Genomic DNA, 17,904 nt, shown 5'->3' on the forward strand with positions numbered 1-17,904 from the left:
GCAAGTCTTAACACCCATCAAAGTTTTTGATTCACTGCTTTTTCCTCTTTGATATTAATGATTGACATCCATTTCTGTACAACAGTTCAGGACATCTGGTTAAGCAGAGAAAGTGTGAAATACATTCACAGCTCATTCAAAATACAGCTCATTCAAAATGTACTGTATTTAAACTTTAAGATTGACACTTTGAAATTCCTATCTTACAACTGACATGTCAACAATTTCACTAAAACATAGAATGACTATTTAAAATATAAATATATGTAAAATGTAAATATAATATATATATATATATATATATATATATATATATATATATATATATATATATATAATTTATGTCCATCTTTTGTTTTACCTTTGTCGTGCCTGGGGGGGGGGTCACCCTGTTTTAGAAATTTGGAATAGGGGGGGTCACCTGTTTTCAAAATTTGGAATAGGGGGGGTCAGCCACTTTTTGAGTCGGCAAAAAATAATCCACCGCCCCCCCCCCCAGGCCGAAGAAACTGACCAGTCCCTAAGAGGGTTTACAAAAAATACCTCCAATGTTACAACCGACGCCAAACATGTACACTGAAAAACGTGGGGACAAGACTCCACCCTGCTTAACACCATTAATGACGGTAAAACTTTCTGATATACAACAACCCCATGGAATACAGATACTCTAGGATTTGTACCGTGAAAGAAGATATATCGGACAAAGCACATCCGTACATTGCGAGCAATCAACTTTTTGAACAATGTCGATTGCTTTACACGGTGGAAAGCTTTCGATGCACCATGAACGTAATAATGGTTTCTATAATGGCCAATTACTTCTTTTTTTCTCGTCCAACAGGCGAGCCCAATTTAAAATGAGCACCCATTACAATCCGTGGCACAATTCGGCCAACCAATAATCAATTTGCATTTTCAAAGAAGAAAATCGAAATGGAGCTAATTTTCAATTTTCAAATAGTTTTATCATCTTGATTATTAACTTTTAGGCCTATTTCTAAATTTAAAATCTTTGGGCTGAGATTGAAATATAGGAAACAGGTGTATACTGCTGTGAGGATGACACTTTACGGCCATTCAAATTTCCCTCTGACAAACTCTATTTCCCACAATTCGTATTTCCGATTTTTGAATTTCCAATATGCCACATGTCCGATTTTCCCATTTCATTTGGGGCGTGGCAGCTGATAGTATCTATCTTTGGCCTAGGAATGCATCAAATGGTGACAGTTATTTGCGCGGGTAACTCGTTCGATGGATCCAGTCACGAACATACAAATGAACAATAGTGTTGCGGCCGCCGGAAAGGAAAGTCCGATATAATCAGTTTGACCTGACCTGCTGTGGTGGGAGGCCTTATAACGCCGGTAACACAAAGCCCTGCCATGCAGAGCACGGTCGGCCGACGTACGGTACGGTGGCAGACGAACTGCATATGAAGGTGGCTAGGCAGTGTAGCTGTAGCTTGGCAGAGTTTGAACAGCGCCGCCAGCTGATAGAACGTAGAAATAGACAGCGCGATCGGAGTCTCTCGAGCTCGCTCGGCCGTGGTCGGGAGCGAACGCAATCTTTTTGAGCATGCGCATTCATTACGTTTACTCATCTCTTATGCAGTTGTCGACTGCGGCAGCCATCAAGTACATAAATATAAAGAGAGGTTATGCAACCAGTTTTTGGCCGTTTTCTCCACTCAGCAATAATGGCTGTCTGGGTCTCTAACTTTCGGGCATGATATGTTGTGGATGGTCATTTAAAAATAATCTCTGTCATGAGAAGTCTGCAACTTTTTTTCTGGGCAGAAAAATTACCGATTTTTCGCAAAACTAAATTGTTACGTTTGCGTGTACGGAGAATTAGAAATGATCAGTGTTCTCCATTGACAAATACTGATCACGTGGCCGATCATTTTGGCGTGTCGACCCGCTGCGGAGAGTGGTTGTCTGCTGTTTGTACAAACCTTTTTGAGGGTAAGTTGCGATGTTTACAATATTTATTGTGTCTAATAAGCTTGGTTGTGTATTATTATGTGTTGTTGAGTGATTTAAGGCCTCTTGTCAAAGATTTTTTCGTTTTCACGAAGAAAAACAGTAATGATCCAAATGACGACGTGCAGACCTGCCTTGTATAAACGCCATGATGCTGTGAGTTATTCACGTGTGATGTTTGGCGACCGCACTTCACTTGGTACATTTTGCTTTAACAATTTTCGTGATAGGAACGTTCTAAATCATAACATACAGCTACCAAAGATCAAATACAGTTTAATGATTGTATGTCGAGTCACATTTTAGACTGTTGACCGTTTTGTGAATCTTTTGATGTGCGCGACAGTGAGTTGACTTCAGACAGCAGCGGGAAGATTGGGTGATAAATTTCTCAATCACTTGTCAGGGTATACCACCGGGCCGAGGAGAGTCTCACAGAAGTTGAACGATCTCCTGATTTAGGCAAAACCTAGAGGACTGAAAGCGATCGAGTAGACATTTGTGTAAAAGGATATCCGTGAAAGAGAATAGGGACAACGCGAATTGATACCAACATTTTTTTTGCTATTTTTTATTTTGAAATTTTCGTTATTTTCGTTCTTTTACAGAAATTTGGGGGGGGGGGCAGAGCAGTCCTGTAGGACGGGATCACCACTTAGCGCGACCCCATTCTGTATTGATGTCCCTTTTCTGTCGACCAAATCAATAAATGAGAAAAATTTAACGATTGCCATTGATAAACACGCCGGTCTGGATCATGTGACTGTGACTGATCATTTTGGTGCGTAGATCCGGTGTGGTTGGCTGTTTTAATACCTTTTTTAGGAAAAGTTGCGATGTTTGTGTGTGTATAATAAGCTTGGTTGTGTATAATTATGTTTTGTTGAATTCGTTAAAGGCCTCTTATCGAAGTTTGTTTTTCGTTTGAACGTTGAAGAACCTCCCATTTCTTTCCTAATGACGTGCGGATCTGCCTTAATAAACGCCATGATGTTGCAGTGTGCCAGTGGTTCATGTCTGCCGTGTGGTGACCGCACTTGGTACGCAAATTGATACCAACAATTTTGTACCATTTTTTATTTTGAATTTTTCATTCTTTTACAGAAAATGTTGTTGGAACTGAGCAGTCCTGTATGGGCGAGACCACCATTTATCAGTGTGGCTAGATTTTGTATTTGATGCCTCTTTGAGCAGACCTGTTGGGCGGGATCACAATTTATCAGTGTGGATAGATTTTCGTATTTGATGTCTCTTTGATCAGACCTGTTTGGCTGGACCACCATTTATCAGTTTGGCTAGATTTTGTATTTGATGCCTCTTTGAGTTGTTCTGTTGGGCGGGACCACCATTTATCAGTGTTGTTAGATTTTGTATTTGATGCCTCTTTGAGCAGACTTGTTGGGCGGGACCACCAATTTATCAGTGTGGCTAGATTTTGTATATGATGTCTCTTCTCTGTCAGTCAATCATAGAATGGCTGCCTTACAGTTGGCTACTGATGGCCACAGTTTGTTGTTGACAGGCCAAGCTGGAACAGGGAAGACATTTCAAATTAGGGATATTGTTAGAACATTAAGAAAGAGAGGGGAAAATGTGGTGGTTACGGCAACTACAGGTCTTGCAGCATTGCTGCTTAAAGATGTGGATGCAAGGACTGTTCATTCTACTTTTTGTCTGGGTGATGGTAGATTCGAAAGTGACGAAATTGTATCTAAAATTGAAACGACTCATTGTATATGGAGTGTAAACAGAAGATAAAATCCATGGATGTCCTGGTGATAGATGAAATTTCTATGTTAAGTGTCAAGGTGTTTGAACAAGTGGAGTCTGTCTTACGGCAGATACGTAGTAGTAGTACAGTTATGGGGGGTGTGCAATGCATTTTTAGTGGCGATTTCTTCCAATTAAAACCTGTGCCAAACCGTCATTATGGTGACAATGGTCTATATGTATTTCAGTCCCAGTTATTTGTTAAAGCTGTTCCACATATTGTAACATTGACCAAAACCCTGAGGCAGTCAGAAAATGACTTTATTACCATGGTACACGAGTGTTCAAAGGGAACTGTTTCTTTTACATCTGAACGACTAATAAGATCACTTGATCGACCAGCCCCTTGATGCAAAGCCTGTACAATTGTACGCCACCAACTATGAGGTTGATTTACACAACGCAGCGCAGTTGATGGATACAGCTGGTGAAGTGACTGAATATCACTCTGAAGATGTTGGTGATCCACTGCTTTTGAATAGGTTACCTGTCCCGAAGGTATGTATTAATGGAACAAAATTCTCGCCAATCAACTGTGTGGTTTAATCCTTTGTTTGACAGCTCTCTCAAAATAATCTACTTATTATCTGCAGAAAATTACATAAAATGCAAAATCAAAGCTAAGCGTCATTTTCATATCTTTTTGGGTGTCACAGACCCTGCAGGTTTTTGTTTGCATTTGTTGGTCCTAAAGGCTAATGAGCTGCAGCTTTGAACATCAATTTCTTGATTTTACATTTAGATAAAAATTCCTTCATGTGAATGTTCTCAGAGGTATGTGCACAAATATAACTTCACTGTGAGAGGCTGCATGTGGATGTCAAGTACACGTGAATTTATTTTCCAGTTTGTCCTCTAGATAGAAATTTTTTTCGCTGTACTAGCACTCAAACAATGGTCCCAATTTTTTTTTTTTAGGTTGTCCGATTAAAAGAAGGGGCACCAGTCATGCTTGTAAAGAATATGTCAAAATATCTTGTCAATGGTCTCAGAGGAACTGTCATGAAGAATGAGCCAGAAAAAGTACATGTCTACTTTGATCAGATAGAGTCAACGGCTGTGATAACATATCAAGCTTTCTCAAGGTAGGTGCAGTTAATGTATAGCTACAGTATTCTGATTATTAAATCAGTCGTTAAATCTAGTATATTAGTAGTTTGTAAAGTTGCTAGATGTAGGTTAGTTTATGTCCTGCTGATAAACATCAGAAAATGACGTCATGATTACCACCTAGATACCTTTTGTTAGGAACTGTTGGGTGTATTTAAAGATTTGTGATCATACCCATCCATATTCTAAAGTTCATAGGTCAGAAATACAGTGTTTACATGGCCAGTTGCACAGACAACCAGTCTGAAAAGGGCATAGCACAGACAGTCCACAAAACACACAACAAAGTCAGGTCCTTGGAAGACAGATAATATTATATTGTCTTCTGGCAAAAAAAGACTGGGAAGTGTTGTCAGGTGTTTCAAAAAATAGTAAGCGAATCTTGCCCCATACATGGCACCTGCCAAATGAACACGCACTTCCTTTGTGAGAAAGTGACAGGTTATTAGTAAATCTTAATTTTTTTCACTTCAAAATATCATTTCAGGGTTTAGGGGTTTTGGCCTAGCCCTCTGTTTTTAACTGTATGTCGTTAAAACTCTTGAGGCCCATGTACCCCTCTGCTTAACCCCTTGGTCACCATGGGTGCCGTCTTTATCCGACACTATAATGTATACTTATATACCTTGAGTGCTGGAAAAAGACAGCATAAAACAGTAGGGATGTACAGTTTCTTTGGTATTGAACTTTAACAAATCTATGGTACGCATTTCAGGTACGATATCCATAGGTGACGTGAATGACCTTGATCCCTCACAAATCAAAGTTTGGACACAAATTTTGCCAAACAATTGACCCTTGACTTGACCTCAAAAGGTTAATATGATTTTCATAATCATAACAATAGGAATATCATTACAATGAGAACTTATTTTAATAATTTTGTTCATATTTTTACATAAAAATTAGTTACGATGAAGGACATGTTTCATTATGGTGAAAAATACAATATAGAGTCATATTTGTCCATAACATTTTATATCAATATTTACAAAGCACAAGTTTTGCTGGGGAAACGTTTTCCTTTTGTTTTCACTGGCTATTTTTGTCACACGATAGGTCTTGTGATAGATTTTGTGATAAAATTATCCAAAACATGTTTTTTATTTAAATAAATAATGAGGGTTCAAAAATCATATGGTTTACTTGGTCAGATAGAAACTTATCAAACACAAGTACCTGTTAACAGACCAAATCCATTTTTAACCCTATGTCAGGGGTTAAAATTTCCTGAGACGGCCATTTTGTTGTGATTTTTTCGTGTCTTTGAACCATAACTCAAATATCCTTGAACGGATTTGTTCAAATTTTGCAAAAATTGGCCTACATATGCATGTCAATGTATTTCAGGATATGATCCAGTATGGTGTCATAGAAACTCGATAAAAAGATAAAGTGCTTTGGCATACATGTACATGTGCACATTAATTTGTTTGCATATGATCCAAAGTGGCCGATTACATCAACGTACCTGATCTCATACCACTCCAGAATGTTGTTCAGATTACTTTATTTTGCAAGTCACAGACCTGATGCAAGTTGCATCAATGTCATTTCACAGCTACCTAGATACCAAAGATTATAACAAAATAGTCAAGCGGGGACTGTGTCATCAACGATGACTTGTTTATAAGACTTCAATGGGTCCACCCTGAAGTTAGTGCACCAGTTTTATCAGATACATCAGGACATTGCCGACAAAGAGTGCCCATTGTTCGGACCAGGAGGGCATAAAGCGACGCTTCAACTTGTCATTTTTTTATCCTTTGGCCAACCTTCACCAACTGGTAATGTTGATGTTTTTACGAGAGGGTTTGTACTGGATTTGCATTTCGGAGATTAAAATTCAGCACAAAGGTAATAAAATTATTCTGCTTAGTCCCGATGTTGTAAGGCCGCGGCTTGTGGTAAATTGAAATAGATTGCCCGATGGTGAAATTAGCAAGTCCGGGACGTCGGGCTACTGGAATTTTTAACCCCTGTATAATATTGTATGGATTGGCTCTGGTATATAGGGTTACATAGGCATTGGTAGTCAAGGGGTTACTATATTAGTAAACCATGCATACCCTGGTAGTGATTGTTAGTCACACATATTATTATGACACTGTCACAGTAAAGTGCAGTAACACTGGTGTTTTTCTTTTTTACAGATACAACAAGGAGCTGGGTAAAGAGGTTGCTACAAGACGTCAGATTCCACTACGTTTGGCATATTGTCTCACCATTCACAAGAGCCAGGGAATGACACTTGATTCGGTTGTTGTGGACTGCAAATGCATCAGTAACCCTGGACAGTTAGGAGTAGCCGTAAGCAGGGTTAGGTCGCTTCATAACCTGAGAATTATAAACTTTAAGCAACGGCACTGTCCTGTTCAGCCACCCATAATTTATGATTATCTTCGACAACATCCAGTTACCCCTTCTATTGACAAAGCATGTTGCAAATCAAATACACAAGAGGTAACAGAAAACTTGGAGCAGAGTGCAGCTGACTGCAACACTGATTCTGATGGCGAGTCATTCAACAGTGATTCATCATGTGAACTTGGTCCTGAAGAGATTGAAAGCACAGATCCTATGGTACAATTATCTGAAGAGAATGAGGGGGTTCCTGACATGGAAGAAACAATAACTGATACCATTATTCCACCTAATTTTTCAGGGATAAGTATATTGCAGGACATCACATTCAAAAACCCAGAAACAGAGAACCAGAAAGAACAAAACAGAGTTATTCAACGTCTCGCTGCAGATGAACATGTGTTGCAGAAATTTTGTGAACAGCAATGGAAAACTATTCATGAATTGTTTAGAGTTAACTGCTTGAAAAGGAAAAAGGCTGAAACCCGAGATTTTACTGCCTTCTCAGCATCCTTTTTTTCTTATTTGACATGCAGAGAGTATACAAATGTGTGTTTGTCACTATTTTGTAAGAATTCGCTCAGTACCCATGAAGAAAGTGTCATGACAAAAATTCATACATCAATCAAAACCTCAGTACTTAAATTGTCGCACCTGAAAGACTCAGTTGAAAACCAGCAGCCTGTAAAAGGAAATGCAAACGTTGACAAGATGTCAACTGATGGCATGGGCAGTTTAAGATACTTAGCTGGAAGATGTGTTTCCAAGTTGAGAAAACGTTTGAAAGCTAAAGTTTTGAGAAATTTATACTCCAGAAGAATGATTGAAGTAAACAAAGACACAAACAGGTTGATTGATCTACTTTCATATCTAGAGACACCCTATGATGAACTTGTACAAATACCAAATATAAAGATACACTTGAAGGTGTTCAACGAAGACAGTATTCCATGGGTAGGCTAACACATGTTAGTGATGCAACATTTGATTTCTTTTGTCAAATAGAGAGAGAGAGAGACCAAGTACAGACCTTGAATTACTCCGCGAGTCTGTAGGTAATGTTTTGGTTAGAAGTTCGAAATTAATACTTGAAAGTAAAGATCTTTCCAGTCATGGATTCAGATCTTTTCAAATTACAGAACTCCAGTCAGTTTAGAGAAGGAGGGACAATATTCTAATGTCTGCAATGATACATGTACAGAACTTGTTGCTTTGAGCTCATCCATAGTTGAATTATATACGCAGGTTGTAACATCATATATGAATGTTGCCAATAATCAGTTTCGTAAAGAATGCTCAGGAAACTGAAGAAGAAGAAAAGTGTGCCCCTTAGACAAGCCATCTGTAAAGAACAGATTGACAAACAGAGAGCACAGGTGATGACTTTCCAAGAAATTCCAAATGATTTATCCGAGAACAAATTCACAAGCCACACAAAACTTGTTGAGCATCTTGAAGCTGATAAAACCTATTTTGACAGGTGCACTTTAAGAAAAGTGAATTGATGTTACTGTGCAGGGCCTACAACATTAAGTTCAACACAAGGTCCACTGTGAGAAATTTGAAGGATGCTCTTTCAAAACTATTGTGGAGTCATCGGGAATACCGAATCCTAATGTATTTGGGATAACCTGCACAGAAGATACCGCCAATAAGAGTGGAGGATTAGAAGACACTGTTTATATTCAAGAGCCTTAAGACTATACGGAAGGGTTCAAAATGTGTTGGTTGTCCTGCATAGGAATATTTCACCATAGGACCCAAGATATTCTACTGCTGGACTATGAATGTGGAGTAATGACAACCATACAGGCCTGGATCATGAGGAAGACTGTGTATTGTGGTACCTGACCCATAGCAACTTGATTCCAAAAGGTATGATTCAGCAGTTAAACATCCAAAATACATGTATGTATATCTCGGCAAATTTCTGACAAATTTTTATTCATGTATGGACTGTAGTTTCTTGTTCAGGGGTTTCACTAAATTTGAAACAGGCGACCATTTAAAAATATAGGCGACCAACTTTTGCCAATACACTGAATTTATTACCAGCGAAATGTTGCTGACGGCTATGGGTTCAAGGTTATAGCCGGCCAAGACTGTCTTGAGATTGTCTTACTGCCAACCATATGGCCGGCGGCGGGCTTTTAACGAAACCACTGCTTGTTTTACTCCTTACAATCACCACAGAACACAATTGTAAATGATCAGCCATGTTAGTTACTGTTAAAGGCCCATGAGCTGCAACTTTTGACATTATTTTCATGACTTTATATTCAGATAAAAAGTAGTTCATACAAACATTCTTATTCAGAGACGTTTACTCAAGCATAATTATCCACCGAGTTGGACTGTATGGGTAGGTTTCAGTTAGACAAATAATAAAACGGTGCCGCACCCAAATATGGCCGCCCACATACAATTATTTGATGAGCAGTGTAAATGGTGCATGTACACATTTGAATCTTTGCAAATACAACATGGAGCTACCCACTGAAAAGACAGGAAAGGGATTCGTTCCGATTTGACGAAAAATCCTACGTGTTTTACATATTATGGTGAGATTTTGAAAATGGCATGAAATTCAAAATGAACAATAATCTGTCCAATTTCCTGTCTAATCTGCCAAAAGTGAAAGTTGATGAGGCATAGTTAATGACTACATCGTTAAATTTATAGATAACAATGAATTTCTAAGAAAGTTGAAAGGTATCTTGAGGTTGAACATTTTCGGAGAGTTGCAGCTCATGGGCCTTTAACTGCTGATATACATCTTTATTTTCTTTAATATTCATTTTTTTCATATGTGAAACAAGCAAAGCAGTACAATTGAATGTCAACAGTTTCTTCCTATTGAACAATAAGATGTTATTAGTAAATGGCCAACAAATTGTGCAGCAGAAATTAAAAGTTGTCATCTCCATTGTCTATTAATATTGATTTTTTTGGCATTACAGATTTTTGATAAAAGGTGTATTTTTCTCTTTTTTGATGGTTTGAGGGGCTCTCCTGTGTGCATATGGTATGGCAATGCTGAGTAGCCAGATTTGTTGACAACTTTAACATTTGATTTCTTTGATAGAATACCTTGCGTTAAAATGATGGTGTTTATACTTTTACCATACTGTGTATAATTTGGATTAGTACATCCACCATTTGACATACTACGTTGAGAGCAAAAAATATTCTCGACTATATCAGAGTTAACCCGCCCAGGAATAATGTATCCCCCACGACACTGGCCAAGTTTATTTTTGCATAATCTATCAAAGCCCAAGATCAAGCTGATCAGATCGTCCCGTGTTTCCTTTGACAGCAAGCTTCTCTTTTTCTCTTCAGGTGACATGCTGTCATCATCCATTACAGTAGCTTCCCAGTCCGAAAACCATCTCAAGATGTTCATATTCTCATGAAGCCTGGTGTCGTCATATTCCTTAATGGGACGAAGATCTCGAAAATTATCAATCAATTGGGATGTCTGCTCCAGTAACTCTATCGTCTTGTTAAGATGCCACCTGTCAATCTCAGTGGGAAGTGACTTTTGATACGCCTAGAATTGGATTTAGATATCTGGTTAGTAACATATAAAAAGGAAACCATCTTGGAAAATGTCTTTGGAAAACAATGTTTGGCTAATCTTGTTACCACAAAATGTCACTTAATTCATTCAATCAATCAATCAGAAATTATACGAAGAAAAAAATCTAGAAAGTTGTTTTAAAGGGACAAAGTATCTCTTTTTTACTTTTTATTTCATGATTTTTTTTTACATCTAGAGCTGTTCCTGTTGTTTTTCTACTTGTAACACACTGAGAAACTGGCTAACTGTACACTATCTCTACTCTGCCAATAGATAAACAAGATCTAAACATCAACTGAAAAATAAAAGGTTTCTACCATTTATTCAGTGTTGAATGACTTTTCATCTATAGACTGCACCGGATATCCAGTGTTACATAATGTTCAGACTTGATGGGGCTTGTAATTAGATCTCAGAGTGTGTATTCCTTTCATGTAGATAGGATAATAGCTGTCATGCACACTGCCTAGGCAACGTTTATTTGTCAAAGGAAACACACTTAGGAAGGAGAAGTTCATTCCATCTACATTTGTAGATGTCACACACAAAATCACCACTTTTCACACTGCAAAGGGGTCATTTTTGACAGTTTGAGGTTCTGTACTGACATTATTCTGCACAAGGAGTGATTTATACAAGTATTCCCTGTATTTATGATATCACAAAAGGTTCAAAAGAGCAACTTTGTCCCTTTAAGTGAAATTTATGCAGATTTATCATGAAGAAACCTTTTTTAATCATATAATCTAAAATGTTTCTCTGTTTTAGCATCTTGTTGGAGAGTAATGGAGAAAACCTATGAAAGCAAAGGCTAAATGGATTTGCACACATGGTAAGTTAGTATTTGAATAATTCGGATCCATCCTGTTTCGTGAGTACTCTGGTAGACTGAACAGAGCACAAATGTCAGAAATGATTACCAATTGAAAGACTTGGACCATTTTAATGTAACTTACAAGCATTAAGTAAAGCATGTCCTTGTTGAGAACTTCCTCTGCTAGGTGATTCCTCATCTTTGCAGTTTGATCTGGGTGCAAGTGTTCTTCTGTCAGTTTGAAGTGAATCCTTACAGGATTGGTGTTAAGGTCCCATTCATATGCTCTAACCCAATGGTGCCATATGATGTCATGGTCTCCATGCACCAAGTGCCTTGGTCCTTGTCTCCTGCTACTTTTGAGAATGTTGTTTCGAATCTTCTTAAATTCATGCTGTAAGAAAAATTATGGTCGTCTTTCTAGATCTTTGTCCCCTGGACACTTGGGCTTGAATTACACTGAGATTGCACAACCATACACTGAACAACATCTCATTTTATTTTATCTGTACTAAATGCAACCTTTGACTTCAACAGGTACCCAGATACACATGATATTTAAATTGTGGTTACCAATGTACAGAATATAAAGGTAAGTAAAGCAAAAAACATCATTAGTTTAACTTATCAGACTTTTGGACCTGTTATTGTTTACTTGCTTTGTATAGAACATGACATACAAGGTTTACCATGGTCATCATGATAAAAAAAATGTGTGGTTAACAGGTTTTGCCTTTGTCACCTTTTCGCCATTTGGGTAGGTAGAGAAATCAAGCTGTCAACTACAACTGAGAAAACAATGCTGTTTTGGCACTATCAAGTTCCACAAATGGTGAAAAAAGTGAACTTTATATAAATTCATGGTAATTGTTCTACTTACTGATGGATCAAATATGAAAGTCATTTCCTTATTTGAGTCATATATATTTGGCACTGTGAACTGTAATTCCTTTGGATGCGTGTTTTTGAAATGGAGTTTTACAAATGAACGATTGCTTGAAGCACCATCAAAGCATCCATAGTTGACCTGTAATAATGAATTTCAAAAGGCATGCATTTTAGCAAGTGATCAAAGTACAACTGCATATGAATGCCAACATCTTTCCTGCAATGATTGTAAATAGCAAACCAACTTTCCAAACCGATTACAGAAGTGTGATGACACTTAGATGAACATTTCTTTCTTAGTGGGCTGGGAAGGACTATTATAGAGAAGAAATGAGTTCCCGCCATGTTGGAAGGTGCAGTGCTCTGGGATACATTCAACAAGAAGTGTTGGGGGTTGTTATGTAATTAGGACCATTGTTTTGGATGTTTATGCCTCCTCCCTTCTGTCAAATGTGTCCCACAATGCATTGCAATTTCTATGATTATTCCTTGCAGAAAAGGTAGTGTGTAAAGTTTAAGAACATCTGTAAAACCAAGCATATGTGCATACTTGACATTAATTTTGAAGTTCAGTGTAAAATCCTGTTTCAACAAGTCCCTGTGTATAATGTTGATTTCACACAAAGGATGACCAGTCTACTTACATTGAATTGCCAATCTTTCAGCAAACCAACACACCTCCAAAATATGTCAAACAACTCTGGGGCTGTAATCTCCGTCGTTGGAAAATGTGCAATTGGAAACTTGAAACCAGTATCTCCAAGAAAGACGAGTTGCAGTACATGTGTGGCCATTGCAATCCTGTTTCCTCCTGAACATCAAAGTGAAAAAAAAGGTAAATGTAAAAACTTAAACACCTACACTTACACTTTCCTAAATCTTAATAGTGTTGCTGAGCATGGCTTCCAATGGTTGGAGTCTAAAAAGAATTTGAAATTTGCCCTCAACAGTATTCCAACGTATTCAGTGAGGTGTAAAGTGTAATGGAATTTTTTTATTTTCTTGTTCATTGTAGTATCATTTGAAAGCCCATTTTTTAGCTTAATCATTTGAATATTTATTGCTATTGTCAGTTTAGCTCATTTTGATGATATTGAAGAAATGAAATCACTACCAGTCACAATTTTGTTAATTGAGTGGCAAGTTCTGGTCTCCACTGTGTGTTGTTATGCAAATGAGCTGGGCTCCATAGGGTAAATAATAGTATTAGAGTGAGAGGCGGCAACATTTAGTATAGGCACTCTGTGCTAAATGGGGACAAGAATTGCTCACAGAGTGATACAACCATAAAACTTTCCACAACAGTTCACAAAGACCTATTGTACAATTTCAGGGCAGGAGCCACTGAGATTTCAGTATTGCATAGAAACGGTTGCTAGGCAAATCATTTCCCTTATCAACCGGCAGCAACAATGCAGTTTCTGACAAACTGTGAGGTGCTGTTGTTTTTTTTCTTGACTCCTGTTCTAAAAAACATGTAGCATTTCATTTGGATATCATACACAAGAATTATATGGCATAAAATCCAATCTAGGTCAAGTCAGGCTATAAAAATGCAGCTCCTCACATCAAACTAGTTTTTATGCAAGTGTAGATCTCGTATGAATCGTTCATTTTGTGTTTAATTTTTCACTTATATGTGTGGCCTTATTTGGGGAATGCTATGGTGAGAGACACCCTTAGATCTGTAGTGTTAAATTCTTTAATGGATGATCCATTTTGCCGAGCGTTCGAGACTCTGAAAATGTGGTCCCTTCATCAGTCGCTTGATTTTGTATAGTATCCCAATTGTTTTCGTGTACTAATGCTTGAGTGAGTTAATGTTGTTCTGTTAGAGGGAATGGGAAGCAGTATATTTGGATCTATGTGGTCTATGTTTAATTATGTTGGCGATCCTTCAGTTTCATCAAAAGAAAACTGCAGTGTTGCATGCTTTTTAGTGATTTCTGCTTTTATATCTAATGTTGCTATGTTATTTGCTATGTTCATTTTGGTTTTGATCAATGTATCTTTTAAATTATTGTTTCTCCTATATGGTATTGTTGGCTTTTGTGGAAACTGGGCGGCCAAAACAGTATTGTTTTCGATAATATCACAGTTGATTGTCAGTGCTCTTTTAATGTCTTCCATTTTGATGTACGGGCTATATGGAGCTGTACTGACTAGACAGTCAGTTTGTAGCTCTTTTTAATGTGAAGAGGCCTATGGGAAGGCACTTGTCAGTGTCCGTGTTTGAGCTCTTACTTCTCTCTTCTTGTGGAGTTGGTGACTCGTCTTGTATTCATTGTGGTTGGGCAGAAGGGATCTCATATGAAAGTGGTATACCAGCATATCTATGCTATCTTTACTTTATATGATCCATAATATTTTCACAAAAGGCAAAGCGATGACTTGAACAAGACGTTTTCAAGTAATTGTAACAATTTTGGGGGTTTAATTAACGTCAAAAGTGGAGATTATCACATTTTTGCTATCTTGTAATCTGTTGAACCATTTTAGGAGTGTATATATAGGAAAATAAATAAAGTACATTGTCATAAAAGCTTATAGTAGTTCAGAAACTGCATCGTTGCTGTCGGTTGCTAAGGCAAATGCTTTGCCTAGCAACCATTGCCATGCAACACAGAAATCTTGGTGGCTCCTGCTCTGAAATTGTAAAGTATGTCCTTGTGAACATTTCTTGGAAATTACATGCATGTATCACCATGTGAGTAATTCTTACACCCATTTGCTTGACTAACAGACAGTTGAAACTTTATACTGTCTATGTTGCAAGATACTCACCATTTCTCAACACATCCATATACTTTGCATCTTCAGATATTTCTTTAAATCCAATTAGCCTACAGACATTGCCGCATTTAATGATCTGAAGGTCCTCCTGATATTAAACAGAATTAAACGGAAGTACAATTGAATTTCTTCTTTAAGACTACAAATGGCTGTACATGTGTATCAAAACTTCTTTCCCATGTTTTATTGTCTCTTAATTTCAGGTATCCAGATATACTTGGCTATTTGCAGTGACTGTGGTGACGTCAAGACAAATGTACTTACCTGAATACTCATCTCATCGAAGATCAAACCTCCATGATAGCCATGAGATGGAACCCTCAACCTTTCAGCTTCTCGTGACATCCACCGAAACATCTTGTCATCAAGCCAGCATTCTGTTGGATTCCATTTTTGTAATATGACAGTAGACGTTTTGACGGCAAGATCAAATACCCACTGTCTTTCAAGTGGTCATACGCCGCTGGACTCTTCGCCCATATTGACAGACACAACCTAATGATTCTGTATATATACACACACATATTAAAAAAAAAGAAACGGTTATGACTTTCAATTTCAAAACCTTCAACAACTGAAGGGAAAGAAGGAAGCTGCTAATGCCAAGATAAAAAGTAAACATGACTTATGTCATTTTTAGGGAGCTGTCATTATTTACGACCCTTTCCATTCTGATATATCATGATCTTTAACACCAAATTTCAAATAGCAAGCCAAGACTCTAATGTTCTGCATCAAATAAACATTTAATATTTTCATTCCTGTAAGCAATGAATCTTCACCAAACACTTTGAGTATCCTTTGTCAGTGAGATGAACCTGTGGTAGTGATATCATTGCAAAAATTATGGACAGTTTGAAGCTACCTTGAAGCTAGGCATGTTAACTGGTAAAATAAAACAGTAGAAATGTGTGCCCGCCTGCCCAATTAGCAACTGCAAATGAATTACTTGGGGGGGGGGGGGGGGGGGTGTCTATCCTCTCCCAATGGAAAAACTTATTGAAATTTCAAGTTGAAATAATGCAATTTGGTGATACTTAGAAAACTTACCACTCTCCAAAATTTTGAGTACATACCTCCCCCCCCCCCCACCCCATCCCCATTCAGCATTTTTTGAGTGACGACAGACAATTGTGAATAATGACAGCTACTAGACTCGTTCAGTATTTCAATAAGGATTACGCCAGACATTATTACTGTAAGTTTGGCATCGCTACAAATTTGTTTTTCAAACCTGGGATCCCATTTGTTGTGACGATGATCTGCTTTTTCAACATTATCTAACTGGGACTGCAGTAAAACCCTTAATTGTTGTTTTCTGCCAGGTGCGGACTTATCTGTCTTATGATCTCCCTCAGATCAAGCTCGTCGTCCTCAGATAGTTGTAAAAGGTGTTCGCCAGAGTTAATCCATTTTCTATATTTTCACTCTTTTTCTTCAGAGTGTAAATTTGGTGTCTCTTGCAGGCCACGCAGATGTCATTTGCTGCTCTAGCAGTGTATTGAAGGAAGCCATGACATGCAGGAGATCTTCTTCTTGTATGGCAAGGTCCACCTTCTACCTGGCACTGATAGATATCTGATGAAGTAGAGACATCTTCACAAACATTGTATCCAATGCAGACAGTACTCTGTCTAACTGCACTTAGAAGGGCATTGACCGCCTGGTTGTTGAACTCAATTTGACTTCGAACTCCTATACTGCTATGATCAATCTCGGTGTTCCTCAGATAGATATTCACTTTCCCAGTACTGGAAATTTTATCTCTTTAAGAAGTCTGTTACTATTGATTGACACTGCACTGACAGTTGCACACCTGATGTGTGTATTTGATGTAGATAGAATGGCATAGTGTGGGTTAGCAGCCAGGACACTCTTCAATTGTTCAAATCCACAATGAATGAGGAGAACCCTCTTTTTTTGAGAGATTTTTGTATATAGTAGATGGTATGCCTTTAATTCTGTGTCTGCACCTCTGTATCACAGGTTCAAATGTCTTCATCACAGTCTTTCCAAATATGCCAATGGGTAGGGGTGTTTCACTAGTACATGCCACTGCTTGGCAGTACGTATCATACACATCATGGAAGGTCTCTGAGGAACCAATTTTAGGCTCAAATGTTTGATGTAACCTGAAATATGAAGGACATCAGGAGTGAACCTTCACTCCCACAATACACAATATGTTGCTTACGGCAACGTCAAGTTTTGGGATTATCTAGGACCACTGACTTGCAAATTATAATAAGATTGTATAAGAAAGGCGAGCGGACATCCAACAACAAACAGTCGCAAACTTCTCAATTTTTCCTCAAAAAGGTTTGTACAAACATACAGCTGTTTTTCCTCAAAAAGGTTTGTACAAACATACAGCATAATTTTTTCCTCAGAAAGGTTTGTACAAACTCAAAAAACGTGCCTCCAGCACCATTTATTGAATGCTAGTATTGGAGCAAAAATATCTTGATAATAAAGGCAAGGTCAAGACCTTCAGAGTTATGGCTCTTTACAGAGGTTACAGTGTGTTTGTTTGTTTGTTTGATCAAGTAAAGAGTTAAAAGAGCATTTACTGTAAACTTGGTGACTTGGTGGGG

The 17,904-nt window shown here is 37.9% G+C and overlaps 2 protein-coding genes and 1 long non-coding RNA gene across 5 annotated transcripts; 2 read left to right on the plus strand and 1 right to left on the minus strand.

The window, feature by feature from the left end:
• The first annotated feature begins 1,552 nt into the window (after positions 1-1,552).
• On the plus strand, positions 1,553-8,281 carry LOC139142613 (uncharacterized). 2 transcript variants are annotated; one of them, XM_070712619.1, is made up of 4 exons: positions 1,553-1,970; positions 3,093-4,256; positions 4,677-4,843; positions 7,022-8,281. In XM_070712619.1, exons 2-4 carry the CDS (start codon positions 4,173-4,175, stop codon positions 8,193-8,195), a joined length of 1,425 nt encoding a protein of 474 aa, XP_070568720.1. In that variant the 5' UTR covers positions 1,553-1,970; positions 3,093-4,172; the 3' UTR covers positions 8,196-8,281. The 2 variants fall into 2 exon arrangements, with proteins under 2 accessions (XP_070568720.1, XP_070568721.1); XM_070712620.1 differs by lacking the exon at positions 1,553-1,970 and adding an exon at positions 2,195-2,769.
• Positions 8,282-8,341: 60 nt separating this feature from the next.
• On the plus strand, positions 8,342-17,824 carry LOC139142616 (uncharacterized). Of its 2 annotated transcripts, XR_011554430.1 has the most exons (5): positions 8,342-9,107; positions 10,575-10,808; positions 12,167-12,221; positions 13,183-13,352; positions 15,514-17,824. It is a non-coding gene; the product is annotated as an uncharacterized lncRNA (long non-coding RNA). The 2 variants fall into 2 exon arrangements; XR_011554429.1 differs by lacking the exons at positions 8,342-9,107; positions 10,575-10,808 and adding an exon at positions 11,599-11,647.
• On the minus strand, positions 9,473-13,311 carry LOC139142615 (uncharacterized). Its single transcript, XM_070712621.1, has 4 exons — positions 13,162-13,311; positions 12,510-12,656; positions 11,772-12,023; positions 9,473-10,785 (listed from the first exon to the last, which is right to left on the minus strand). The coding sequence occupies exons 1-4, from the start codon at positions 13,309-13,311 to the stop codon at positions 10,150-10,152; spliced, it is 1,185 nt and encodes a 394-aa protein (XP_070568722.1). The 3' UTR covers positions 9,473-10,149.
• Positions 17,825-17,904: the final 80 nt, after the last annotated feature.

This window comes from Ptychodera flava, chromosome 10, assembly GCF_041260155.1.
Source record: "Ptychodera flava strain L36383 chromosome 10, AS_Pfla_20210202, whole genome shotgun sequence".
Classification (NCBI taxonomy): domain Eukaryota; kingdom Metazoa; phylum Hemichordata; class Enteropneusta; family Ptychoderidae; genus Ptychodera; species Ptychodera flava.